The sequence below is a fragment of the Diplotaxodon limnothrissa genome, linkage group LG11 (assembly GCF_057381915.1).
Source record: "Diplotaxodon limnothrissa isolate DT_005_m linkage group LG11, D_limnothrissa_male_GT1.1, whole genome shotgun sequence".
NCBI classification, from domain to species: Eukaryota; Metazoa; Chordata; class Actinopteri; order Cichliformes; family Cichlidae; genus Diplotaxodon; species Diplotaxodon limnothrissa.
In genome coordinates, this window is record NC_140606.1 from 25,512,055 (window position 1) to 25,538,803 (window position 26,749).

General features: G+C 42.1%; 2 protein-coding genes across 2 annotated transcripts; both read right to left on the bottom strand.

Annotated features, from left to right (window-relative positions):
- LOC146622843 (uncharacterized) lies at nt 1–11,529 on the bottom strand. Its single transcript, XM_085365454.1, has 11 exons — nt 11,499–11,529; nt 6,794–6,859; nt 6,597–6,617; nt 6,216–6,491; nt 4,279–4,399; nt 3,977–4,152; nt 3,603–3,745; nt 2,582–2,729; nt 1,591–1,772; nt 1,398–1,490; nt 1–684 (listed from the first exon to the last, which is right to left on the bottom strand). The coding sequence occupies exons 1-11, from the start codon at nt 11,527–11,529 to the stop codon at nt 1–3; spliced, it is 1,941 nt and encodes a 646-aa protein (XP_085221580.1).
- Nucleotides 11,530–13,271: 1,742 nt separating this feature from the next.
- Nucleotides 13,272–25,448, bottom strand: mdc1 (mediator of DNA damage checkpoint 1). Its single transcript, XM_085366437.1, has 12 exons — nt 25,436–25,448; nt 24,608–24,772; nt 22,839–23,399; nt 22,673–22,751; nt 21,298–22,532; nt 20,767–20,829; nt 17,306–20,688; nt 16,689–16,826; nt 15,595–15,777; nt 15,379–15,504; nt 14,671–14,781; nt 13,272–14,537 (listed from the first exon to the last, which is right to left on the bottom strand). Exons 1-12 carry the CDS (start codon nt 25,446–25,448, stop codon nt 14,334–14,336), a joined length of 6,261 nt encoding a protein of 2,086 aa, XP_085222563.1. The 3' UTR covers nt 13,272–14,333.
- Between the last annotated feature and the right edge of the window lie 1,301 nt (nt 25,449–26,749).

Below are 26,749 nucleotides of genomic sequence, written 5' to 3' on the forward strand. Positions count from 1 at the left end.
TCAGGTGGTAGTAGTTGAATCCTCAGCTACCGTGCCATCTTTGCCCGCCTCCAATATGGCACCACTAGCTTTCAGCTCCACTTCAGGGGTTTTAGGAGCGACTGCTTTTGGAGCTGAGCCTTTGATAATATCGGCGTGATCCGGGCTCAGTTTGGAATCCGGTCCAGGTTCGGGCGTGCCGTTGGTAATTGGTTCTGGTGTGGTTGGCTTGGGGTGCTCAGGGGTGGGAGTAAGGGCACTCTTACTATCAGGTGTTGGAGTGGTGGCTTTGGGAACAGCTGGTTTAGGCTCTGGGCTTGGGCTGGGCGCAGGTTTTTTATCGGCCTTGGGTTCTGGGCTAGGGGCTGGACTAGGTTTAACAGCTGCTCCTTTGGGCACATCCAACTTTTCCTCCACAGGTTTATCAGGAGTTTTCTTGGTCTCCGGGGCTGGGGTCACTTTAGTTTCAGGTACAGGACTGGGCTTAATTTCCACAGCTGGTGGAGCACTTGGCTTGGATTCGGCAGCAGGCGGAGGACTTGGTTTGGTTTCAGGAGCAATAGAAATGCTTACAGCCTCAGAGTCAGGGATTTGATCAGGGGCCTCAGTGTCAGTGTCCAGGGGGAGAGCAGTGTTAAAGCCAACGCCGGAGTCACTGGTCTCTAGATTACCAACTCCAACTTCTTTAGAGGAAACCTCGAGACCCTGAGGGTAGGAAGACAAGGTCAAGCAAGTTTGTTTGTGTCTATTAACAACAAATTGATTCAAAGTTGCATTCGATATAAAAAGGGGACATAAAAAGGCACATATACAAAAGATTTAAAACCACAAAGTAAACTGGAAGATAATAATAAGCTAAAATCGAATAAAATAGGAGAGTACATGTCACAGCGAAGCTACAGTGCAATGCGAGGTTTTAACAAATGTAACTTAAGGTAAGGTGTAAAATGCAGTGGCAAAGAAATGTTTTCAGCCTTGATTTAAAAGAACAGAGTTTGGGCAGACCTCAGGTTTTCTGGGAGATAGTTCGAGAGATGTGGCGCATAAAAACAGCAAAGCTCAAAGATGCTTTGACATGTTTGGCTGTTTGTTTGCTTGACCTATCCCAAAAGACCTGAGGAGTCAGAACGACTCATGACACAGCAGCACATCAGAAAAGTATTTTGGCCCTGAATCATTCAAGCCTTTGAAAATCATAGTGATAGAGTAAAATCCATTCTTCGTCAGATAGGAAGCCACTGCAAAAATCGGAGACCTGGACTGACGTGATCCGCTTTCTCGATCTTAGTGGGGACTCTAGCAGTAGCGTTCTGAATAAGCTGCGACTCTCTGTAAACGCTTAGAACAGCATAAGAGTTGAGACATCATTAGAAACCTCAGTGACTCAGTTTTAAGTGGGAAATAACACATTTCCTTACTTTAATATCCACCTCAGTGCTCTGTGACTTCTCCGTGTTGTCAGCCTGGGAATGCTTGGATTCCTCGCTCATTTTGGTGATGTTCTTGACCACCTTTGAAGACGTACACAGAGCAGAACTTGTCATTATATCCGAGCACACTCTATCCTTATGCTCTTCATCACATCGTCAGTAGTGTATTTTTTTCTCCAACCTGTCTGAAGGCCTCTCCTTCCTCCTCTTTTCCAGCGTTCTGGGCAATCTTCTCCAGGGCGGCAGCCCTCTTGGCCCTTTTCTTCACTTTGATCAGACAGGACAGCAGGCAGACCAGCAGAAGGAAAGCCAGCAGGCCCAGCAGGGCTATGATGGCCACATACAGTGTCTCCAGCTTATAGGCTACAAGGACACACGGCAGAAAAGAGATATTAATATTTCAACCGACTTCTCATTGATGTGTTGAAATTCTATTGCATACAGAAAACAAATTCCAGAAGTTTTCAGCCCTCATTACTTCACAGGTACAGGAGACGGCCACATGACATTTTAAGGGCTGAATTGCACATTTAATTTTAAAAAGCTTAAATGGCTTAAATTCACAATCTAAGCAAAAATGAGCAAAAATGTATTGCCTATGGTGTAGAGTAGACTTATTGTTCTCCGATAATTCACTGGAGAAAAGTTTTAAAAGATTATATTTTGGGTAAACTTTAAAGGGTCATATCATCACGTGGAAGAGGTGGCTGGTCAAAACAGGGTAAGGCATATGAAATGTCTAATTTCTACATATTTTTAAGCATTTTTACTTTTATTAAACACTTGTAAAATTAAGATCACATCCACGGTTAACCATTTATGCTCCCTTTCACACCTATGGTCGACCTAGAATTACTAACTAACATAACAGTCATCCAAAGACAGTCTTCACAGTCTTCTAATTTAAAGTCATGTTAGAAATGTTATCATTGAGGGCTTAAAAATTCAGGAAAATAAGGCGAATCAAAAAACACCAAATTTGAATTTACACATTTTGAACTTGAATTTTGAAGCTAACATTTTGCATGACTTTAAACAAATCAGCTCCCTTTGTAGGGTTCAGCTAGGGGGATTTTTCAGATCCAGTGCATTTTAGATGGAATGACCTTTTACCAGCATAAACAGCAATACAATACCATATACTATTAGTGTTTTCCCCACTCCTTGCTTACGTTTCATTTCCAAGAAGACAGTAGACACAGTGAAATTCTGTAGGTCCTTAATCGTGAACAGGCCTTCATCTTTATCATTGACGTCATCCAGAATGACCAGTGAGCCCTCCAGAGACAGACGGTTCTCGAAACCCAGCTCTGTTTGGGCCTACCGTGAAAAAACAAACATTTTCATACTTGGCATCAAATACAGAAATCCTGATTAGAGCAATAAACATGAATGACTGATGAGAAATGGAATACAAACCTATTCATACTGACTGATACAAGGATTTAGCTCTTAAGTAACATAAACAACACACACAGTCTGTTAGAAGCATTTATCAGCTATAAAACAGCCTGAACTTCAGCACAGGCACTTAGAAAAGCTGCAATTACTCAGCAGGTTGCAAATAATGAGAAGAAGAATATGGGCAAATGTCATAAACAACAAGGCACACATAATTACAATAGCAGTTATAAAATTTGCTTTTACAATATGTTTGAAAAATGAATGCTTTTTTATGCTTTTGTGCAAAATAATATGTATATATTTTTATATTATACACCACAATATAGGGTATTTGTAAATGGCAGCTAGTGTGTAGATACAATACCTGTGGATAAAAAATAATCAGCCGCAGCTTTTAATCTTTGAATTCAGGTGTATAAAATCAAGGACCGACTCGCGCAGTCTGCCTTTACATATAGAGTGAATATAAATCCCATTAATCATGTTGTATTAATACCTATGTATTAGCTCAGTTTTAATTATTAAAGTTAAAGCCAACCTGTTAACATTATTAAATTAAAGTGGATGTTTATGCTCATTTCATGCTCTGCTCCATATTTTTTGGTATGAATCTTACTTCAAAATAATCCTTATTTATCTGATACTCAAAGGGCAGCCACTTAGACTTAGACACTTAAAATCAGCATCCACATTTGTAACAGTATATGGCAGAAAACAAGGAACAGAAATGACGTACAAAAATGAAAGAGTCATAGCTGGACTATAGTGGGGGAAAAAGGCTCTAATTACAGGTGTAAATTCTCCTTTGTCCAGCAGCAGGCGCAGTGTGGAGTCACTCTTGGGGCTGTAGTAGAGGTACACCAAGGAGCTGTTGAGTATCAGGTTGATCTTCAGTTTGTTACCGCGTTGCAGTTTCACAAACTCTTTGTGCTCTGAGACACAAAGAGGCAGAAAAGAAGGAGGGACATTTGATAAATAAATCACAAGTCTGTTTACAGCTCCATGGATCATCTGAAATGCATCAGCCCGCAGGAGCCCATTAATGTTTCCGTCTTTAAAAAGCCATTATGGCAGCAGGGGAAGGGGGGGTTAGAAGCTCATTTAAAGCAAGCCAAGTGTAGGAGAAGAACATAGGCATGAGGTGTCTTCATATGTGCTCTCACCTTTGACATTGAGACAGACTTTCCGTTCAATACCACCTTTGTTATCCCTGACAGTGTAGCTACCCTCATCTGCATCTGTAACACCACTGAGGGTGACATAAGGACCACCGGTGCTGACGCGACCCTGATAGCGCTCCGGTGATGTCCCTGCAGCAGTCAGCACCACCAAACCTGGTCTGCAGGAGGGAAAGTCAAAGAGGAGGAGCTTTTTCTCAACCTTTCCTGTTACCTCTGTCTCACTGAATGTACATCAATGTTGCAAAATGTCATTACATATTCTCTTGGGTTAAAATATCACCTACCTAAATGTCTCCCTGGCCTCTGTAGCTCTGGGTCTGTATTCAAGGGTGATGGGAGGATTCACCCCCGACAAATGAATACTGAATTTGTCTCCATATTTGACCATCTGCTCAACGGTGCAATCTAGAAGATAAAAGCGGAGAAAAAAACACTTGATTAAGTGGACAGAAAACTGTCTGAAATTTTCACAGAGATGAGCAGCGACAGAGTGACAGTTTATTTGAGAAGGGAGTAAAAAAGAACAGGAAGGATGATGTGACAGATGCTGCAAAAAGAGGACAAAGGATCCAAAAATATCAGAGTTACAGGAATGAAGGGGAAGTAATACAAACCAAATAAAGTGAAAGACAGTAAAGACGAGATAACGACAGGACACCAGCAGGCGGGGAAGGAGAGCGGAGTGGGTTGGTGGTAAAAGAGCTGCATAATTACTGCAGGGCAGCTTCACTCTCTACACACAAACACACACATACCTCTTCATCACTTGATTTCACATTTACTCTCAACATATGGTACACAGCGCTGCGCTACGGTCGCTTTTATCAATATTGGGTTTGAGCCCACCACTCCTGCTCCCAGCCCAAAATGCCTTCTTCACATTTGTGTGCAAGTCTAATCTCTACAGAGTCAACATTGCTGCAACTTGTAATTCTCACAGGACAAACAGGATGTGCTAACAGTAGGTTTATTAAGCTGCTGAAATTATTATTGAAAGCACAAGTAGTAGCAACAGCGAGATATACCTAGTATCAAAAATCTGTATTAAAGGTATTTAGTGGGGATAAGGAGGCGTGTCTGTCTGTGTTTTGGAAATATTAACAAATTGTATGTGACTAATCGTCTTTGACGATGTTCAGATGCTGTTTTAGAGCACTAGTAAAAACATGCAGTAATTGTTTTCTGCGTGACTTTATCGGTCTCTCACATCATCGTGGAGGAATTTGGCCCACTATTCTTTACAGTGTTGCTTCAGAGCATTGAGGTTTGTTGGCATTCATTTATGCACCGCAGTACTTTAATAACATTGAGGTCAGGACATTGACCGGGCCATTGCAACAGCTTGATTCTTTTCTTTTTCAGCCATTCTGTTGCAGATTTGCAGCTGTGCTTGGGATCGTCGACCTGTTGCTTGACCCAAGCTTCACCTAAGCTTTAGCTATCAAACAGATTGACTTTAGGGAACTTTGGTATACAGAGGAGTTCATGGTCAGCTCAATGACTGCAAGGTGCCCAGGTCCTCTACCAGCAACATAAACCCATATCATCATCCCTCCACCACCGTGCTTGAAAGTTGGCACGAGGTGTGCTTTGATTAGATGCCACTGCAAACCAAAGCCATGCTGCCGTGTTCTTTGTAGAGATAAAAGGCTTTCCCCTGGCAACCCTTCCAAACAAGCCATAATTGTTCAGTCTTTTTTAATTGTACTTCATGAAGTTTAACATTTAACATGCTAACTAACCGAGGCCTGTACAATCTGAGATGTAGCTCTTGGGTTTTTTGGAGTGTCTCCGACCTCGGAGTGAACTTGTTGAAGCTTGCTCTCTTGAGAAAATTGGCAACTGTCTTGACTTTTTTCCACTTGTGAATAATCTTTCTCACTAATAAACCTCAGAATGCTTGTCTGATGTCGTTCCTCCATGGCAGGGTGTTAATCACCTGGATGCTGCAGACCTGCAAACTTCTGCCTTCGTAGAAGCGTTCACACTTACTGATGATCAGTTAATCAAGTGCATGTGATTAGTAGCAGCTTGGTGTTACTCGCCGTCTTAATTCCTAATCAAGTATCAATTATGTTATTATATCAATTATGACAATCAATTATGTGATTATTACTGTATTTGTAAAAATACAGTAAAAACAGTATTTAATTTAGGTGTGATTTTGTGGGTTTTTAGGAATTCTGTCACCATGTTTAATGTGTGTCTTGTTACTCTGTACCTCGGACTGTAAGCGACATGCGTTTGACATCGTCTGGCTTCTCCAGATTCTTCACGGTGTACACGCCCTCATCTCCCTCACCCACAGCCTCTATAAGGAGATGGGTGTTGCTGCGGTCGAGTTTAGGCCGACTGTGTACCACTTTGCCTTCCCTCATCAGGTGCACATCCTTTGACCGAGGAGCAGACTTGTTATGAAACGTGACCTCCACATTTTGGGAGGGTAGTAGGATGTGGAAATCCTCTCCGTGGAATAACGTGTAAGATTCCTCATCAGCTGGTTTTTATGGTGGATAAAGCAAAGAAACAAACAAACATTAGAGTAAAAGCTCACAATATATATGAGACAAATCAAAAAGTATCTCTCAGACACACGTTTTACCTTTTAAGGGGGCAGAAAGAGCTGCAAACAAAGACAAAAGAGCATTAGAGTTAAACTGATATGAGTAATATTTTACAACCTTTTCATCAGTTAAACTTAAATAAAAATTTCTAATTCCTCTTATAGCATAAAATGTACTAATATAACATCTAATTGCATGTCTTGTCAAAAACAAACCATGCTGACAATGGCCTTACCCGTGGTGACCAGAAGGCTAAGCACGATCACTCTGAATGTCCCCATGATAGTCGATTCTTTAGCGTCTGGAAAGAAAAGGGAAGATTAATTATCTTCAGATTAAATCACAATAAAAGCCAAAGGTACTTATTTTCCTTCATACTTGAACATAGTTTATATTTAAGTAGGAAAATTACTTGGATATCATGAAAACCCATTAAGTTCAGTGCCTCAAACAGGAAACATCTAAAAACAGAAAATCAACAAGACAATGATGATTTTTACGAGACCCTGTGGAGGTTTACAGCACTGCTCAGCTGATATTGATGGTTTGAATGGCTGGCTTTCATGCCGACACATCAGAAGCAACGCAACAGGGGGCTGCAGCAAAAATAACCATCCTATGGTGTTTGAAAGCCCAGGAGGACCAGGAGGAAACACCTGCAGTGACCACAGCTTGACAGTGCAGCGTTTAGTAGCACACTAGTTATATACTTTAAAAAGATCATGATAAATTGAAATGTGTACATCTTTGACCTCATAATATATGTATGACCTTGTTTAATTATTTATGTAAAAGAACGTCTTTTGAACCTCTACGCAATACCTCTAAGGCTGAAAGTGCCTTTCCTCTCTTTTATCTTATTCTGTACAGGTAAAGACTTAAATTAGAAAAGATCTAACCGTCCAAAAAACTGTCTGCGAAGAAGAGACTGAATGCAGGGGCTTTTGGAGTCCCTTCATTTTCTTGGTTCTAATTACAGGTTTTACACAAAATTGGTGCTTGAAATGCAACTTTTGTTGACAAAATAGGATATAATAGCACACAGTTCTGTATAAAAAAGTCTTGAGCCACCCTTTTTTTTCAGATCTCAAGTTTTTTCAATGGTTTTAGTTAGGCTACTTAACACGTATCCTATGACTCAACCCAAGGATAAAAAAGGCCTAACTCAAGGGATTAGCCAGTGTTGTGTCTCAACATTACAATGTAATAAAGATAATAATAAATGATAGCTATAATAAATAATTTGTTCCCATTTCTTTAATTTTAATCCATAAAACAGCTTATTGCAGCATGACAATGATCCCTAACTCACTGCCAATGCACTAAAAGTATACCTGGGTAGATATCAGTCATTGATTGGCCTCCCCAGAGCCTGGATCTCAATCTCACTGAAGCAATGTGAGGTCGCTGTGACAGAAAACAGCACAGAAGGCAGCCAACATCCAAAGAAAAGCTTTTAATGTCCTTCAATAATCTGGAGAACCCTTCCACAAGACTACTTAAAGAAATTATAAGAAAGCTTGTCTAAGAGAGTTCAGGCTGTATTATACACTGAATTTCACTTTCAAGCCTTTTACAATTCTACTGAAGTACTAAATTACAATTTATGTTTCAATAAATTATTGCCCTTTTTTGTATTTTTGAAGCAAACCATAGAGCACTGAGGGGTTGTTCGAGATTTCTGCTCAGTACTGTACATAAGCTTTAAATCGGGGTTTTAGGTTTATGTTTTAAAGCTTTTCTTAAAGGTCTAACCTGAAGAGAGGCTCTTTCTTGTTAGGAATATGTAAATATTTATGAGGCCCAGATGTCTTTGGGTCAGTTTCAAGAGCTGCTCATTAATAACATGCCCGAATGTCTGAATGTGACCACAGTATAAAGGTGATCTGGGTAACAGTTCGACTGGTTTTCCCATAGGAATTTAAAAAAAAAGGTCTCTGTTGTGGAAGAATTCAGCTGAAACACTGAAGGGATTATTGTGATGTGAAGTGCCTTCTGCTACACAGAGGCAGCACATCAAGACAGTTTGTGCAAAAGAGATTTTTGCTGCAGTTTCATTTACAAAGCCCAGGAGGGGCCTGGGAGGGAACACCTGCAGTGCTCACAGTCACACTTAGCAGCAGATAATAAACATGCAGTAAGGATTAAAGTGTCGCTTTGTAACACTGCAGACATCACAAGACATCCCGTTCCTGCTGGAAGTGATGAAGCACGCAGCCATCTTCACAGTCTATTAGGCTGATCGTGTATTTCCGGTATGCCGGCCATCTAACTGGCTTTGGAGAATATATTTCTTCAAAGCCAAATACTAAAAAGGCTCTTGTTGTTCCTTATTATTTAATTACAGTAATTAGCATTTCACAGTGTATTAATCTGACAACCAGAACTGCTGTTACCCAGAAGGCCTCATGCAACCCTCTGCAGTGTGTCTGCCACATTCTCACACAGCACTCTGGGCAGAAAGCCTAAAAGCCCACTGATTTTATTGTATCTGAAATAAAATATGGAACAGAGCTGCGTCACACAGAACACTGTCTCATGGCAAATGAATAAGTGGTGTCCATTCATCACTAAAACTCAAATTACACTGTAATTGTATAACAACAGTCCCCATCTTTGTTTTTCTTCTGCTTGAACCCTTTGTTTGAAGCTGCTGCATCATGCACTGACTGTGACATCTAACTAAAAGAAACCAGACTGACCCTTGAAGAAGTCAGTATTTAATTAATCCAGCAATCCGAGACGTAGGATTGGTTGGCTGTGAAGAGAACGAAAGGGGAACCGTTTGTCCATCTGTTTGCCTCAGCAGTTAGTCTCAGGGAGTCGCAACAGACAACCAGGATATGTGAACCAAAAAAATAAAAAATCTTGTTGTTTTTTTTTAGCGTTTGATGCGAAACATGAGAAGACGAGGCCTGCTTCACTGAGCATGAACATGCATGCACATGACAACACGGGCATTAAGCTATAATATAATCTTATTTATACACTGCCCTGTGGGATGCCAACATAGGCACAGACTAGCATGCCATCTGCCACCCTTGCCTGACTTTCTCTCTCCTTTCCCCAAGCTTCATTCAGTCTTCGTTCCACCTCACTGGCCTCTCCGCTCAGCCTCCTTCTGTTTTTTCTTCTGTTTTCTCACTTCTGTCACAATTTTCGCCTTCTTTAACTTTCTGTGCTTCTGTTTGACAGCTTGGTGTCATTTCTCAGTGTCTCTCCGTTACATTTTGTGTTCTCACTATGACTTTTCTCAACCCGAATCCCATGCCTCCTGTCTCAGGGCAGCTGTTTAATTTGCCACTTTCTCTGAATTTTCTCTGGCTCTCTCTCTCTCACTCTCTCTCTTATCGTGTCTCTTTTATCCTCTCCTCCTCCTTATCTTATATAATCCAAGCCAATGCATCCCACTCTGAAATCAAAGCCCGTGCCTGTTCCTTCAAACGCCAAACTCCCCGCTTACGGAGACACAGTCAGATCTTTGTCCATGGCCTTTAAAGAGGCGGAAATGCCTTCAGTGACTGCAAATGTGGGGCAACTACAAAGCAAACTCTGTCTTTAACCTCCATCATTTCTCCTTCATTTTCACTTAACTCGTTTTCGTTGCACGGGGAACACGGGGTCACGTCCCCCTCGTGCTGAGTAGGCAAGCTAGCTTAAGCTCAAGTGAGCTCAAGCAGGTTTACACAGAAGTACGTACTGCACCATGCCTTCACAGAGCTTGGCATTTATAAATCATGAGGCATCAAAGAAAGAAAGAAAGAAAGAAAGAAAGAAAGAAAGAAAGAAAGAAAGAAAGAAGGAAGTATTGTTGCATCAAGAGACACGTGTGGGAGTGAATGAAAATGGTGCATTTGATTGCATCATACGTCAAAAACGAGCTTGGAGGTTTCCCCTTCACCAAAACAAAGAATGGTGAAACATCACTGCAGATCTCCTCTTGTTGAAAAAGAAAACAAAACAAATTCAAAGATCTCGTCCAAGTGAAATCAGAGAGTATCATTTTTGTACCATTTAGTAGAGGAAGCCTGTAGCAGCTGACAACCAATTTTCTTACAAAGCCTGCTGCAGTGAACTAAAGGATGAGACAGGTTTCCACCATATTGCTTGCACCTGTCAGATTCATTAAAATCAATGGACATGAGGGAGGAGCGGGGAGGTGGAGGAGGAGGGAGCTGGTGGAGCTATGTGCAGCATTGACAAACATGGTAGGAGAGGTGATGAAAGAAAAGATGTGAGATATATTCATGCTTAAGATGAAATAATTGTGCAGTGATAGAAAACAATGACTGGTTGGATTTGTTGGGTGTTGATGCTGTGCAGCAATGGCCACAGTTTATGAGCAGGACTGCAGGCAGAGCAAGGCAGAGACAGCCTGTAGGCCAAGGCTTCCTCTGAGAAATGAAGCTATAAACCAAGCTTTTAAGTCTTAACAGAACATTTACCCAATAGACCACACAACTAGTACCATGAGACACTAAAATAAATATATCTATATAATTTCCATATAATGATTATATTGCCAGCAATAATGAAATCAGTCAAGTATGTCTTTGTATTAAACCTGCTTAGATGAGCCTGCATGTTGTTAAAAATGAACATTTCCCCATCCACAATTTACATTTCTGAAATTTTTTTGAATTTTAATTTAAACAAGATGAGTAAAATATATATATATTGAAAACAATAAATATCCACAAAGCCCGAGCTCCACGCCGGGACCGTTTAACAGGTAACATATTTTCACACCTCTCCTCGTTCCCAGTAAAGCGTGCAGTTGGTGATAAACCCCGCAGCTCGGAGTCTTATCAGCCACCTCAGAGCCGGGACAGCGCATCAGGCAAAAAACTGCAGAATTTAACCCGTCACGTACCGGCCACGTTTAAGGCACACATCCGTACATGTATGTGAAGAAAAACGGCGCTCTGCAGCGCACTTACCTTTGAGTGGCCGGCTGGAGCTGCGGTGCATTCACGGAGCAGACTGCCGGGATGCTTTCAGAGGTGAAAATCTGTGCGGACGTCGCCTGATTTCTCCCTCGTCGTCTCCCTCCCTTGCAACCTCGCCCCCCTCAAGAGCAGCACTTCACGACTCGGGCTCAACATTTGGAAGATGTTCAGAATATGTCGGGCTCTGCTCCCTCTCGGAGCCACTCGACTCGTGTCGGGAAACACCGGACACCCTTCATCCGCGAGATACCTATGGTCATCTGACAGCTAGGGGGGGGTATTTAACGAGGTACCAGCCAAGTGATACACGAGGATACCGATAGAGCACAAAGCTGTTTATTGCACAGCATTGTCCACTACACATTCCTGTACATATACTGATCCACTTTAATGTCATTAATGTTTTTACTGCATTTAGTAAGCTTTTTTTAAAACAAAAAACAATTATGGTTTTACTTCGTTATACTTTATTTATTTATTTAGGACAGTGCATGTTAATGAACATAAATGTAAAAAAAAAAAAAAATTACATGAATGTAAACATGCCAGATTATAGCCAAGGGCTCATTTCCATCTGTTGTCCTTAAACATAAAAAAATTGACATAATAATTCATAAAAATTCATCATTCATTCATAATAAAAACTCCATCACCAAACTTACACATACACACCATTCTGTTCCCAAATAAAACATTAAAACTATACAACGCATACATGATCACACACTTGATTTGTCCATAACCAGTTTTTAACCTTTGCCTTAAACAAATTGAATGTCGAGCATTCTCTAATGGGTTGAGGAAGACTGTTCCACAGATGGCCACCCTGGACAGAAGGACGTTCTGCCCAAATGCTGTCCGTCTGTAGAGTATAAATCGTTGATATGTTTATATGTACTTAATTTTTTAATAGGCTATATTATCTTTAATTTGAGACATGCTTTTACCTTATTAAAGTATTTGTTGTTTACCTCCTTTATCTACCTATTTTTAACACATATTTTTTATATAAACACAAAAAATTGTCCATCATTTCCTCAAGCTATTGCTTTGTTTGCTTTTTTGCCAAGAAGATGCCAGAAAAGGGAGAGCCACTTATGCCATTTGGGGTCACCACAGTAGATCATCCATCGCTATCTCACCCTATTCCAGGTATCCTCTTCTTCCCCACCAAACCTTACATCCACTCATCTTCTTGGTGGTCTTCCTCTTATATTCCTGCCTGTTGGCAGCTCCGTCTTTAAAATCCTTTATCCACTTCACCTTTCCACCTCTCCGTTTCATGGTCATGTTTTGCTTCTACTGATTTCTGTACCTCTTCTTTCTGCAGCATACCTCCACTTCGCCAGGCTTTCCTCCACATCATCTCTCTGTAGTTAAAACCCTTCCACTCATCACCCTTGTTCTTTAAAATCAGTATCAGTACACATCTCCATCCCTCAGACATCCTCTCACTCTCCAAGGGCGTGTCAAAAATATGGTCAAAAAGTTGACTGCCCTCTCTCCTGAACATCTCCACACCTCCACAGGTGGACCAACCACCTTTCCACTCTTCATTGCATAGCTGCCCTTACGTCTTCCTCACTAATCCTCTGCTCGTCCCAATTTATCTACCCCCTTCTTCATTTATGACGTCCTCAGTAGTCTAAAATTACAATCAAATCTACTGAAAAACAAAAAGGTTTAACTTGAAAGTCAATTTTTGGATTTAGAAGCTTCAGTCTGTGAAATTTTAAACTCGGCACAGTGTGGTTGCAGCTGGAAAATATTTAATGTTTTTCATTTATAATGGAGACATTTCATTATTTGATACGAAGACAGACTTCAAGTTAAGGCATTAGCATGCTAACAGTTCTAAAAATGACAAGCTACCATCTTTAAAACACCAGTGACACAGCAGTGACAGTGGGTCAGTAATCAAGCTTTGTGCATTACACAAAAAATACACATCCACATATAAAGCAAACAGACATCGATGGCGAGAACAAACACCACAAAGGCGTTGATGCAGAAGGTACATCCGCAGTCTGTCTTGTTCTCTCTGGAGGAACAGGATGGGATAAGGCCTTAATGGAGTAGATGGTGGTGGTTAATGGAGACAGAAAAAAACCCCAGAAAGACACGTGGGTAGCTTCGTCATTATCTCCATTTAAAAAGGCACTATGAACTTCTTATGTAGGCCGGAAACGAGCTTTTTTCCTCTGACTACAAGGCTGTTGGATACCATAACAGACACCATCTCCACATCTATTCTCCCATCCACCATGATTTACACAAACTCCCTCTTCAAGGTTGGTTACCTGCCAAACAGGCTGATTGAGCTGAAGCAGTTAGCACACATGGAGGGTACCAGCAGTTTAGCAGTGTTAATTTCCTGCTCTGCTTGTTTCTACATAAAAAAAGAAGGGTTTGAAGTAGAGGGGAGGTAGCTTTAACAGTTTCAATGTGTTTGTGTGTATAAGGCAAAAGAAAAAGACTGCACAAACAAGCTTAGAAAGAAAGTTTTCACCATTCTTCCAAAATGTCTTAAGTTAACTACTTTTCTGTTTGTTTCTCAGTTCATTCTCTTGGAAAGTTAAAAATTAGTTTTAAATATTTGATGATGGACAGTCAAATAATTCACATTCTTCCAGCACTGACGTCTGTAAATTACGCATTTACATCAGTGGACAATCGACAATACATTCAATACAGTCTTTCACAGTCCAATAGCTAAACAGGTGTTTTACCGGTCTACAGTTTTAAAGTGTATCCAGAAATGACGGACAAACCTCACAGCTAAAGATTTCATACACAGACAGTCACTGTATTTTTGCTCCGGGAGTACTAAGTCTTCCTCCTGCCCCTTCCTCTGCCACCTGCAGGTTGTACATTTGCTGTGGAAGGCGAGAGTGTGTGGGACTGAAAATCGAGTTTCTGCTGCAGGATCCCTGTGAGGATGAACTCAGCGGTGACGACAGGGAGAGATGCAGACAGAGCCGGGCGACACAGAGACCAGTCCTCCTCGCAGGAAACCACGACAGTGTGAGGCTAAGAGCCAGAGAGGGAGACGGGGGTGACAGAAAATAGAAGAGGAATTAAAATGTAAGTAATAAACATCATAAGCAAAGACTTATTTCATGTAACGTTTTGGCCGGAGAAGGGCTCTCAGCTTAACTGGCACCTTATTAGAAGAGGGCATCTTTGGTAGAAAGGTAGCTCCACTGGAGGAAATGATGTCCTTCATGTGAACTGGCTCTGGCTTAACCGATCTAGTAACATGGACCTCGTATCCCTGAGAGACAGAAATAAGGCAAAGCATTTTACTCTACTTTTATTTGGAATACATCCAATGGTCTATTTGCTTTTTGTCCTAGGACAGCTGGGATAGGCTCCACCGCAACCCTGAATCCGATAAGCGGGAGAAAAGAGATGGATGAGTGAATCTATTTTTATTTAATCTCTTCAAGAAATTTAGTAAAAGCCTCCTGGGGTTGAAATTTGATATTATATGTCTAATTTTAGCTGGTATTATGTTGTAACAAGGTATGCCTTTACAAGCTTCTATGAAATAGCGCAAGCTGAGAAACATAATACATGCAATATAATCAGTATATTTACAGCAAATATCAAATTACTTTCCCCTAAGCCACAGAATGATGATAAACAATCCACAGGCTGCTGTTTTGAAGATTTGAACATTGCTAACAATAAAGAGGCTCAAACAATGCTCGAAGGGAAATATTAAACCAGATTTAGACTGAGGATGACTCAAACGTTTATGGGCTCCCATCACGAAAACATCATGCACCACCCCCGTGCCGTCTGCTAGTGGAAATACTGTTAATGGCACACTGTCAACCTCTCACTCTAAGGAAAAATGAGTGAGTACCTTTAAGAGAGGCTGGCTGCTGGCAATCCTTAGAGACTCGTGCAAGGAGAAATTAAACTTCTTCTCCTGCTCAGGATCCTTAACAATAAAGGAGGAGGGAGACAGGAAGCTCCCAGCTTTGCCACTCTAAAACAGACAAGAAGGGTGACTATTATCATAATATACATCTGCAATAAATTAAGAGAGAACTTTCTGACTGCAGTTTTTCAAACATACCTTTTCCAGCCAGTCTGTAGTGACGATTGGAATGCCTTTGGCCAGTGCACAAAGGAATTTGACAGTCCTGCGCACTTTGTCAGTCACAAGGCAGTTCATGTCTCCCACACCTTTAGCCAAGCTGCCGCCTAAGCGCGCCAACACTTTCTCCCCTGCTTCATCCATCACCCCCGTAAACAGAACCTGTGAAAGCAAAAGCCTCAAGTCAACTTAATCTGCCATGCAGGCAAAATAGAGGTGTGAAATTAGGCATTTCTCTCAAAGAAAAGCACTGTCATGCATTTTACAGTCATGCCCGAGAGTCGATTGAAATTTCAGAACAAGCTGCAGGAGGTTAGTGGAACAATGATTTCGTGAGCTCAAAACACCTGCTCTCATCTGCACGAACAAACCAAAAATAACTTTAACCCTGCACAAATTGATTACGCAGCTCTAAGTGTGAATGCAACGCTTAGTGAAATCCTTTTACTTTCAATGATTTGGATGAGTAGATACTGCTGTTATAATAGACCACTGTGCACAGAGGTTAGATGGAGGAGGCTTTGTGTTTAGTTTATTATAATGGGTCCAAATATCCAAAAGTTTCGAGCAGGAGCGGTGACTTCTGAAAGCTTCATCGATAATATGATGCTAACAAAACCACAACATGAATTTTACAATTCTATTAGGACACTGAGTAAAATGTTTATAAGGCTAAAGCCTGATGAATTGCCAAAAGATTAAAACACAATATTAAACTGTAATTGTAAACATACATGTGCACTCATTTTAAATGTAGTGCCAGCAGCATGTTTCAGGAAAAACTGGGAAAAAACTGGAAGAGCATGTGATGCTAGCACCACGTGGTGGACTTTCCATAAATAATACGTTTCACTGGCTACAGCTCAGTAATATGACTGAGAGCATTGTCGAGATGCTAAGATAGTTTAGAATAGTGTTTCTTAATATGATGTTTAGTATATAAGAATACAAGTATAGGATTTGCCACTATGATTCCGATGTCTTAGGCTAGGTTTGATCAGCCTAGCTACCACCGTATGAGCGTCTCTTTCCTAAACACAAAATGCGTGTTTTGCTAACACAACCACAGAGACCTTGTATGCCTGGCCTTCAGTTTGTAGTCGACCACTTGCTGCTGGGGATGCAGAGGAGGAGCGAGGACTCTTTGCCACGGGAGAGAAATTTGCAGGAGCTTGCCGCTTCCGGGATGCGTTGCTGGTTGGAGTCTGGGGCTGTTATAGGGGAGAGGGTAGGTAAAGACAGGGAAAACAAAACAGGTTGAAGACAGCGAAGGGCAAAGTATGGAACATGCAAAGAAGATGGTACAACATCTTGCACCAGAAAGCAAACACCATAAAATGTAAGTGGAGGAAGTGACTGGATGACCACTAAACCACTTAATTCATTAGCAGTGATGCGGAGCAGGTTAGACTGCTCTAGAGAAAGTGGAGGAAACAGAGAGAGTAACTCATGTTGATGGTAGTTCATCAATATTGAAAAGGCTGACTCAGAGAGGAAAATGCACCATGGCCTTGAGCCAAGGTAAAAGCCTTCTTTCACAACAAGAACTTCTCGACACTAATTATTTACTACTCAGCTTTCCATTTCATCTGATTTACCCTTCAATGTTAATGCATTTTTGTTTCAATCAAAACCGCATCTTTATGGTTTCCATTTGGCTGCATATGTTTAAAAGTGAAGCAATAGTCACCTCTGATGCCTCCAAATTTGCATCTTGATTTGTGGCAGTTAAAGATGTTCCACTTTCTTCCAGCTCCTCTTTCTTCTTTCTCGAGACCGCTGATTGTCGACCTCTGACTTTTTTCTCCACAGTCGCACCCTCCATCTTTTCTCTCTCCTCCTCCTTCACCTCTGAGAGACACTCTTTTGCGCTCTTCTTTGCCTGAGCGGTGGATGCTCTACCTCTTTTCTTCCCTTGTAAACTAACAGGAATCTCGTCGTTTGTTTTGCCTTTTCCTTCTTCCTCGTCTGTTTCTGCCGTTTTTGAAGATCTTTCTTTCCTTTTGCTGCAGCTGAGATCTGCTCCAGTATTTGCCTCCAAGTCTCTCGTTGCTTTTCTTTTATCTTTAGCCTCATCATCATCACTGACCGCAGGAGCAACTGGTTTCTCCACAGTTTCACTCTTCACTGCTCTCTGACCTCTGCCCCTGACATTTCTTTTAGGTAGCGATTCCTCGCTGGTGCATGCTTCCTCTTGCTTCGACTGGTCTTCCTCATCTGTAGCTGCACTGGGTTGTTGTCGCCCTCTAGTGGTTGTAGCCGGCTGAGAGTCCTCTTTACCATTTTTATGGAGAGCCTCATTGGAGGACTCCTCAGCTTTCTTGCCCTTTCTTCCCCTGGCAGGGCTTAAATTCTGATCACTTTGACTCTGACTAACAGAAGGGATAGAGTCTGGGTCATGTTCTGTTTTCCTCGCTCTTCCTCGCTGCCTGCCTCCTCTTCCTCTGTTATGAGAGCTCACGCTGCAGCTTGAAACCTCAGGGGCTAGTGAGTTGGACGAGTCAGGCTCGTGCTCTACGGCCCCTGCAGCCACAGTGGTCCTTCGATTGCTGCTTCTGGCGACGGGTTTCTGGGGTGTCTCACTGGTCTCCCTCGTCCCTCGCCCTCTCCCTCTCCCTCTGCCCTTGCTTTCCTGGGCGTGGACACTTGAAGCAGACCTCTCCGAGCTGACCGAGTTGGAGGAGTTTGAGCGTGATCTGGTTCTCCTTGCTGGGAAATCGTCATTGGTTGATACAGTTGAGTCTTGGTCTGGCTCTGCTGTGCTCTGTGAAGCAATAGTTCTTCTGGTTGTTCTTCGGCCTCTTGAAGGCGTTTTGGATTTGTCTTGTTCCTCTTTCTTTTCTTCCAGTTCTTTCAACTGTTTTTCTTGGGCTTCTTTTTCTTTCTCCACTCTCTCTCTCTCCTCCATTTCCCTTTCTTCTCTCTCGAGTCTTGCTTGCAGTTGTTGCTCCCGCTCAAGCCTCTCTTCTTGTTCTCTCTTTGCAGTTTCTTTTTCTTGTTCCTTTCGTTCCCTTTCTAATCTCTCTTTTTCTTCTCTTTCTAACCTCTCCCGCTCTTCTCTTTCAATCCTTTCAGACTCTATTTTCTGTTGTTCTTCCTTCTCCTTGATTTCTCTCTCTGCTCTCGCTGCATCTTCAGCCTGCAATCTTTCTTGTTCTTTATTTACTCTTCTTTCTGTTTCTAACTTCTCTTCCATGAGTTGCATTTCTATCTCATCCTGATGCTTCTTTCTTTCATCAGTCGTCCTCCGTTCGTTATCATTTTCTTCTCTTTCTTGTCTGAGATCGGCACCATCTTCCTCCTCTCTATCTTTCCCATCTTGTTGCTTTATCAGGCTCTTATTCACAGCCTGCTTGTTTCTTTCTCTTACCGGTGTTTCATCCTCTTCCTCACCATCATGTTTCTGCTGCTTCGTTATCTTTCTCCCTCTAGCCCGTTTTACCATCTCCTTATTGTTGTCACCATCAGACAAAGGTTTTCCACTCCTTCCTCTAGTCTGCCTCTTGGATGGTCCAGGACACGCCACCTGATCTTCCTCTTCTCTCGGTTTTGCTCTTGTCACTCTTAAATTTGGAACACAAGCTCCACTGGTTCCCGCTTCAGATTCTTCTGAAGGCGATAATCCGGTTTTTGTTGTCAAGGGTCGAGTTTCAACATGGGTCATTTTAGAATTATCGACTGGCTGTGTCTTTTCTTCAAGCTTCATCTGCTTTGCCTTTCTTTTCCGTGGACCTGGAATTGAGTCCTTATCATCACATTTACCTGTCACTACTGCCGGGGTTTCAACATCAGAACTAGTGAGGGGCTGCGTCTGCTCCTCTTCAAGCTGAAGTGGCTTGGCTTTTCTTTTCCGAGTGCATGCAATCACATCCTCTTCATCACTTTGCTGGCCTTCATTTGTACTCAAGGGCTGAGTTTCCAGAGCAGAGACTTCAGAACTAGCAAGGGTTTGCATCTCTTCTTCAGGCTGCAGCTGCTTTGCTTTCCTTTTTCGTGGGCCTGGCATTGAGTCTTCATCATCATCATCACATGTAGCCACGGGCTGGGTTTCAGCAGTGGAGAGCTCAGAGTCTGCGACAGGTTGCGTCTCCTCTTCTTCAAGATGAAGCTGCTTTGCTTTCCTTTTTCTCGGGCCTGGCATTGAGTCTTCATCATCATCGTCACATGTAGCCATGGGCTGGGTTTCAGCAATTCCACCGTGCATTGGCTGGGTTTCAGAAACCGACAACTCTGAACAAGTGAGATCTTGTGTCTGCGCTTCTTCAAGTGGCAGTGGCTTTGCTGTTCTGTTTCGCTGAGCTGGAAATGAGCCTTCATCATCACTTGCTTCACTGTCACTTGTACACACGGGCTGAGTTTCAGTTACAGACTGAGCGTCGCTGAGGCCCTTCTCCTGAGGCTGAGCTGCCTTTGGACCATCCTCCTTGAGGGATCTCGGCTGAATTTGTTGAACAGAGCAAACTGGATTTTCAGCTGCCAGATCCTCCTCTCCTGCAATAGGCAACATTGGTTGGGTTTCTGCTATGGCAAGAGTAGAAGAGGCAGTAAAGTCTGAAGGCTGTGTCTCACAAGCATCATCATCTGCATCATCCTCAGCGTGACTGTACGGCTCTGCCACATATACCTGTGTTGCTTCTAAGGCCACATCTACTTGATATCGCTCAGTCTCTTTATCTTCTACATAGTCCTGTGTGGCCTCCAGGTTCGCGTCATTTTCTGCAGAGGATCTGTCTGCAGCTGACATGGCTGCATATGCTTGGGTATCTTCCAGGTTCACACCCCTCTCCACAGAAACAAAAGCTTGGGTGTTCTCCATAGCTAAAGCTTGGTCTGGACACTGCAGGTGGCTGCTGTCAGACAGTCCCAGTTGGAAAGACTCTTCTTTGGTAGATTGGTCATTTTTATTGTCACAAGAAGACTCAAGTACAAAAGCTTGGGTTGGTTCCTCACTGCTCACACGGTCACGGCTCTGAAATGTAAAGGACTGCGTCTCAGCCACAGCAAAATCCTCCTCCTCCTGGATGTCTGAGCAGGACGACAATACTACAGGTCTTACTGCAGGCACTGCCGCTCCTGTTGGCCAAAAGAAAAAAAATGAACTAATGTTTTTGAAACAGACTCGTTTGACATTATTAAAAGTCATTTACTCACGCCTTAATGAACCTGAAGAGGGACTGACGAAGGCTTGAGTTGCCATGTCTTCCACTTCTTCATCTGAAATCCAAAGTAAAAGTCAATTTAAACTTGATGCTTTCTCATCGCAACGCAACAAACACTTTACACGATTGGATCGAAGAAGTTAACACAGAATCTCAAGTCCACTCACTTAAAAACAGATCGATTTCTTCATTTCAAACCTCTCTCTCCTGCAGGCGCCGTCTTTATTTTGAGCACCAACAATACACTTCACATATTTTGTATTATTTTCTTTGATTATATTTCTTTTAGATTGTATTTTTTGCAATTACTGCATTACAAGTCATTGTGATATCCTGTAAAGAGACCACTGTAACATCACAGGCTAGTTCTATCCTCAGATTGCGCCTCACCTAAAACTGTGCCACTGATGTATGTCATATATAATCAATTACTGAATTTTAGAAAGTATTTAGAAAGGTAATGCAATAAAACAAACGAGTAGATATTTGCAGTCTAAATGAATTCTGAAGATTGATCGATTACCTGACATCTGCACAGGAGTGGAGCAGTTCTGCAGAAGGGGAGCCAGCAACCCAGGTGTAGTTTCCCTGTGCAGCCTGGGCACCTGGTCCTCACCTTCTTCTCCAATATCTGACTTCTTATCTTCTGTATCGCCGTCGACTCTGACATCAGCTGGTTTAGCCTCATCCCCAACAGGGGGCACGCTAGATTCATCCACATCTGTATCTGCATCAGAATCTGCCAGAGAAGCCTTTAAAGTTGGGCCAGGAGAAGCTGACAAGGTTGTGACACCAACAGGTATAGCCAGAAGAGATGCATCTTCCACATCTGTGTCGCTGTCAGAGAGAATCTCCAAATCAGCATCTGCAACTGCAGTGGGGCGTGAATCTGCAACAGCAGCGACCACTGAGGGTTTACTGGTGGCAGGGACAGGGAGAGCCTCGTCATCCGTGTCACTCTCTACCTGCAGGTTGTCAGGAGCCACAGGAGCAGATTTAAGAGCTGTAAGCTTTATATCTGATTTATTAGGTGTTTCATCTGTTGTATTTTTTGCTTCGTCCTCATCTACATCAGTGTCACTGTGGAGGTGAAAATCTTCTGCCTGCACTGAAAAAGCAGAGTCTGCTGTGTGCGCACTCTGACATACTGTCGGTCCTGCTTTTGTGGCAGCGTCTGACACGACCCCATCATCGTCCACATCAGTGTCACTGTCCATGGTGACGCCTTCAGGTGGAATAACTGAAACAGCATGAGGAGTTTTGGCGTTCTCATCAGAAGAAGGCAGAGCTTTGGGAGCTTTACCTGAAGCATCATCATCCTCATCGATATCTGTGTCACTGTCCATGTGAAACTGGGCCGTCTTTGGAGGTTGATCAACTTGTTGGTTTGTATTCAAGGTCACAGGCCCCGCTGATGCCACTTCTTCGTCCTCTCCCTCCACATCAGTGTCACTGTCCATGTTAAATGCAGGGATTGCGTCTGTAGAGACTGCTGGTGTTGACAATTCACCGTCTCCTGTAAAACTGGCATTGCTTTCCTTTTCCACTGGCATATGCCAACCCCCTTTCAGAGACTTTGTCCCCGCTTGCACTGCTCTTTCTTCCTCCTCTTCACTGTCCTCCACAAGTGCAACCACTTTTTTTTCCTCCAACTGCTGTCGCGCCGCATCTACATCTGTCTCCTGTGTGGTGAAGCTGTCATGTCTGTTTGGTTTATTTTTAGAGGAAGACGAGACTGTCATGGGGCTTTCATTGTCACTGTAGAACAGGGAAAAACAAATTAACAGGTCTTACAATGAACAAGTCAAACATATGTATTAATGGGGTATGGCTAAGCCAGTAGTATAATCACAGTTACAAAAAGAATACCAATAAATAGCTTATTTTTATGGGTATACCTTTCAGGGACAACTTTGTTTGGGGGACTCAAGAATGACGAGCTGATGGGGCTGGATTTATGGGAGTCAGAATCAGACACTACAAAGAGAATAAAAGTGAACTTGTAAACACCAGGTCCAAAAAGCATAGCTTCAATAGTTATAAATATTTATATAATGTACAAACCTAGAGTCCTTCGTCTTCTTTCTCCTCTTACTCCTGTTTCGCTGTCTGAGTCTGAGTCAGATTCTGGGACCAAGGTCCCCTGTGGCTGATGGGGAGTTTGCTCAAAGGTCAGGCAGCTGGCTCTGACAGGAGTCTCTGTCCCTCCATTGACACATTTCTTGCTGTCTGTGCTTGTGTCATCTCCCTTTTCTCCCGAGGCATCTGGCAACTTGGTCTTTACCCCTGAATTTTGTCTCAGAGGAGAGCTTGCGTCCCCCTGAGAAGAGTCTACGCCACAAATGACAAACTGACACGGGATGTCCGCCACCACCAAACTGTCACCTTCACTGAGGGCATAGCGTACATTAGGAGTCAGCTTTAAGCGGCCCTTGCGGGTCCCATTCATGCTCCCTAAGTCCCAAACCAAAGCTTCCATGTCCACTTCACTGCGACAGGCACGTCTCCGGTACACACAAAGGCAGATAGTAGCATGCTGTTTGGACACTGAGGATGCCGGCAAGGGCACAGTGCAGGAGTTGGGGTCACGGCCAAGCACATTATCACCCAAAAAGAGGGGAAACTCTGTGTGAAAGAGAGCATCATCATTAACAATATACTTAGATATATAGTCAGAAAGGTGAAGTCATTTCTCTGGTTCAGATCTATTTATTTATTCCTTCATTCCATTTTAGTGTCTTTATTCGAGTGTCAGTGTGTCACTGCAGCTTGTTTAAAATGCTGCAGCTCAGCTTTTTACTAGCAAATACTATTGAAACCGCATACTCCCAAACTGGCTTCCCTATTTGTTGCCTATTTGTGTAGTTTAATTTACTTTATTTGTTTATAAAACATCAATTTAATTGAGAGAGACGGAACATTAACCAAAATCTAGGAAAAAAAACATTACAAGTTTTGATTTGGATGTCATTGAGTGAAGTAAGTATTTGATCCTCTTGAATCCAACCAGAATTCTTGCACCTGCAGATTGGCTGTGTACAACATTACAATAAATCAGAAGAATGCATTTTTTACATTCCAACCGCTCCACCAACATGGGCAGGACCAAAGAGCTGTCAAAGAATGTCCTGGACAAGATTTTAGCAAAAAGCTTGATGAGAAAGTGACAACTGCTGGGCCAAAACTACATGGGAGGAGGTTGTTAATGATCTGAAAGCAGCCAAGAACACCACTGATAACATACTACACTGTAATGGATTGAAATCTTGCCTTCCCTGTTCAAGAAGGCACATGTACAGGCTTGTCTTAAGTTTGCCCGTGAACAGCTAAATGATTCAGAGAAGGTGTGGGACAAAGTGGTGTGGTCAGATAAAACCAAAATTCAGCTCTTTGGCAGTGAAGTTCGGAAGTGAAATGCAGAGTACGACCCAAAGAACACCATCTCCACAGTCAAGCATGGAGGCGGAAAAATTATGCTTTGGGGCTGTCTTAATGCGAAGGTACTGGACAACTTCACCAAATTAATGGGTCAATGCACTGGACCATATTGATCCTTTGCCAACAAGAGTTTCATCACTAACTATTAAGGGGGATCGAATATTATATAATATCTTTATATTGTCCCTCTTTATTAAAATGAAACTAGCATACTAATTAGAGACTGTTCATTTCATTGTAACTGAGCAAAGTTGCAAATTCTCCAAAGGATCAAATGTTTCCCCCTCTGTATGCAAGATTTACACATTTCCCACATGTGGGACTAATAAAGGCTATCTTAAGTAGTACCAGACTGTGCAGATCACGTGTAAAAACAACATCAGTTAGCCACTCACCTGCCTCAGGTATGTGTTTATTTTTCAAGATGCACAGTTTAGCCAACGGTCGTCCCCTCTTATTTTCGATCTCCTCTTCATTATCTTCCTCATCTGACTCCAAGATTGAGTCACTGATCATCTGAGTAGCATCCATTCCTGGCAAAGCGCAAGACAGGAAGAGTGCTGCACATAAACACGGGTAACATAATGCATAAACTGTAATGTTAACGTATAATTAAGGTAACATTAGTTTTAACAAGGCTTTAAAAGAAAGATCGAATAGCCTAAATAGAAACCTGTGCAGCTAACGTTAGCCTGCATGGCTAATTGACTCCCGCCCACCATAGCGTTAAGATAAAGTTCATCGGTACTTATTGACTCGCTAACTGTACCTGTGCCGTTGTATTCCTGCAAACACCCAATGTGTAGTGATCTAAACAGCTTTAAACAACGCGGAAGCAACTTTTATCAAATGTGTATGGACAAGTCTCCTCTAAAATCGCATCCCTGTAATACCACTTCCGGTCAATATGAAGACAAAATCTGCTAACCGCTAGTTTGTGTGATTCAACCATCGACATCACAGATTTTATGTGTCTGCAACCCAGCTGTCAAATTGATTATTACTAGCAACGAGGCATATGTAAGAAAACCATTTTCTGCTCCTACTTTCAGGAGAATTATAATCCCAACTTTCGAATTTAATTACTTTGAAATCTATGAAAGAAGTAAAGTGATTTGTACGGGTGACTTGACTAAAAAATTTTTAACTGACGTCCGGTGTTAGCCTGCAGTGAAGGTGCATTAAGTTTAAACCTAAGAAAAAGATCGTACTCGGACACCCACCTTCGCACGCCATGCCTTGTCCCGTGTAGATAAACAAAAAATGTCATGAGCGTCCTGGAAGTGATTAACCACGCCCACAATAGGCGTTTAACGATGAAAACGATTGGCCAATATAAGTATCACTCAAGCTATAATATGTTGCCATTGGACACTAACTTCTCACTCAATGTCTGTGATTGGCCCACATGTCCTCTGGACTTCAGCGTTCATACATTAATTTTGGCGCCCTGCACCATTTTAACCACGCAGACTGGATGATACCATTATGGGCTAATGTGGGTTTAGTCCATACCAATATGGGCTAAACCAAGGGTGTCAAATATACCGCCGTGGTGCCGCACAGGGACCAATTTGCTTTACTGGATATCATTTAAAATGATGTAAACGCGTTAATTACTCAGTGTTTATAATAAAATAATATCAGGATCGTGTTAGTGATGCAATGCCAGTATTAGTATTTAAAAGTAAATGTTTTTACATTAAAAATCTGAGTGATGAATATTGTTTATTTAGCAAAACTCCACGGGTAAAAGTTTTCTGCCTTTATGAATTGGAATATGTCCATGTAATGACAGCTGATCCACTGAATGCAAAAAACTAAGGGCGTGTATGGAGGCAGCATCTCTACCAGTTATACACATTTTGAGAGATGTCAAAATGTCAAGTGCATGTATCCCATGTACTAACATAACATACCTTAATCATAACATACCTTCATACCAGAGGCGGAGCCAGACATTTGAAACACCCGGGGCTTAGCCCAAAGAGTAGTATGCATGTGGGATTTTTTTTTTTTTTTTTTGGGGGGGGGGGGGGGGGGGGGGGGTGTAGAAATGACTAAAAGATTAATAGGCTCTGTTTTGAGTTTTGTTCAAAAAAGAATGACTTCATATAGGGAAAAATATATATCACATGTGCAGGACACCTTAAACTAGTTTTTTAATTAAGCAGCAAGGCAGAACAAGGTCAGGGCTGTATCAAGACACGAGGACTAAACCCCAATTCAACCAGACCCAGAACTGATCCAGAATTAAAACAGGACTACAACAGTTCAAAATCAGGACTACTGAGGACTTAACCAAGACAGAACCAGAATCAGAACTAGATGATAGCACTAAAAATCATCATAGACCTGCACTACACTTATTTTTTAATTCTACCAAAGTCCACTATTTAGATTGAGAAAAGTTTATATAATTATTTAGCCTTGTTGTGCAAACAAGCCTGCAGAACTTAATAAATACAGAATTTGAAAAATAACAAACCTAAAAAGAAACACTAGGTACGAGATACATGAGGACCTATGATACGGTG